General features: G+C 36.1%; 1 protein-coding gene across 1 annotated transcript; it reads left to right on the top strand.

Annotated features, from left to right (window-relative positions):
• Positions 1-136: 136 nt before the first annotated feature.
• Positions 137-1,703, top strand: LOC111381347 (bZIP transcription factor 16-like; the record flags this gene model as incomplete). The annotated part of the gene is made up of 3 exons (XM_023005128.1): positions 137-229; positions 1,030-1,066; positions 1,157-1,703. Coding segments are annotated over 3 exons (438 nt in total), but the record flags the coding sequence as incomplete, so codon positions are not given.
• Positions 1,704-1,729: the final 26 nt, after the last annotated feature.

The raw sequence follows: 1,729 nt of genomic DNA, 5'->3' as shown, positions 1-1,729 counted from the left end.
CCCCCCCCCCCCCCCCCCCCCCCCAATCCCTCTTTTCTTTATTATTTTACTGACAACAACAACATGATGAATTAATATGATCTTTTAATGCCAATGTCGAAAATGGGTGGGAATATGATGATGTCAATTATTTCAGTTCGTAATTTATGAAATTTCCGTAAATGCAATTTGCAGTGCTGAGAGTGCAAGTGAAGGTTCAAGTGAAGGAAGTGATGAAACTTCTCAAAATGTAAGAATCTCACAAACTCGTCACTGGGTATCGTAGTTTTATCAGACTAATGTCGTATGAAGGTCATATGCTTGCATCTAGCCACCTTGAAAGTTGAGGCGAAGTTTCAGAATATGCCGTTGATCTTGATGCATTAGTTGCATCTGCTTTATATGACTTTTTTTCTTGAATTTCGTTGAGCAGAATAAAATTTGTTTGGCATCATAACCTAAGAAAAGAACATCTCTATACCATGTACGTGTAGCATCCTATTCCTTTATAACTTCTAATCAAAGATGACCGTGGTTTTTGCTTTACCATATTTTAAAGCATTTAAACTTATCGAAGTATAATTAACCAGCATGTAAAAAGAGCGTGCTCATAGATTTTCAATTGTAAATTCTGTACTCTTTTTGATAACAATACTATATGGTTAACAGAAAGGGAATTTTTAAGCTTACCGTTGAAGTTTCCTTGTTAAGCTTCCTAAAATCAAGATGTATGGTTGAGGAAAATTGCTTCAAATGATGATGTCTATTTTTTTTTTCATCGTATGACGAAGTTGTTTTAGTACCTATCCAAGTGAGCACAATTTTCATAGAGTAGATTTTTTAAAAAGTGATTATCTGGGAGAATATGGTTAAAATGTTGGAAAAGTTTTACCTATCAAAAAAAGTTGGAATCGTTTTGAATTTATAGGCAAAGTTATTTTACTAAGAGAATGTGTGGTTGAAAATGAGTTAAGGAAAAAATAAGTTTAAAGAATGAGGCTCAAACACGGGCTTCATTTCTTCTAATATTTGTTCTGTTCTGCTTTAAAGGAGTCGCACGTGAAGTCAGGAGGCCAGCAGGATTCAGGTGCAGTTTAAAGAATGTTTACTTCCAATGCAACCATTATCTTGCCTATTTGTTTCGCTTAAAAACCTTGATATGATATCTTTGCTACAGGTGAAACATCTCAGAATGGTAGTGGTACACATAGTTCTCATAATGGAGGGCCAAATACGCCTCATTCAATGATGAATCAACCAATGCCTGTCATGTCAGTGTCTGGCGGCGCTGTTAGTATTCCTGGTCCCACCACTAACCTTAATATTGGTATGGACTGCTGGGCTGCAGCTCAACCATCTGCTATTCCTGCAATGCATGGTAAGGTGCCTTCTGCTCCAGTGGCTGGAGGAATGGTCACTTCTGGATCACGGGACAATGTCCAATCACATCTTTGGATACAGGTTTTCTTCTCTTCCTTTACATGATATTTTTTTATTCTCCTTTGACTTGGGCTTGGGGGTTTCATGATTTTGTCTTGCTTAACAGAGTAAAAGGTTTGGCTCTCGTGATTTTAAGTTTCTAGTGGGTTATTTGTCTATACACGTGTTAATTACTCATCAATTCACTCAAGAAAAAGGTTGTTCACAATTAATTATTATGATGACCTTGCGATGACCTCACAACTAGACTTCTTTTAAATTTAAAATCAAACAGTTCTTATTTTCCTAGAAAATGCACTTCTAAAAAAAA

Source organism: Olea europaea, unplaced genomic scaffold (assembly GCF_002742605.1).
Source record: "Olea europaea var. sylvestris unplaced genomic scaffold, O_europaea_v1 scaffold22905, whole genome shotgun sequence".
Taxonomy (NCBI): domain Eukaryota; kingdom Viridiplantae; phylum Streptophyta; class Magnoliopsida; order Lamiales; family Oleaceae; genus Olea; species Olea europaea.
The sequence above is the reverse complement of the archived record's forward strand: the minus strand, read 5'-3'. Positions and strand labels throughout refer to the sequence as shown.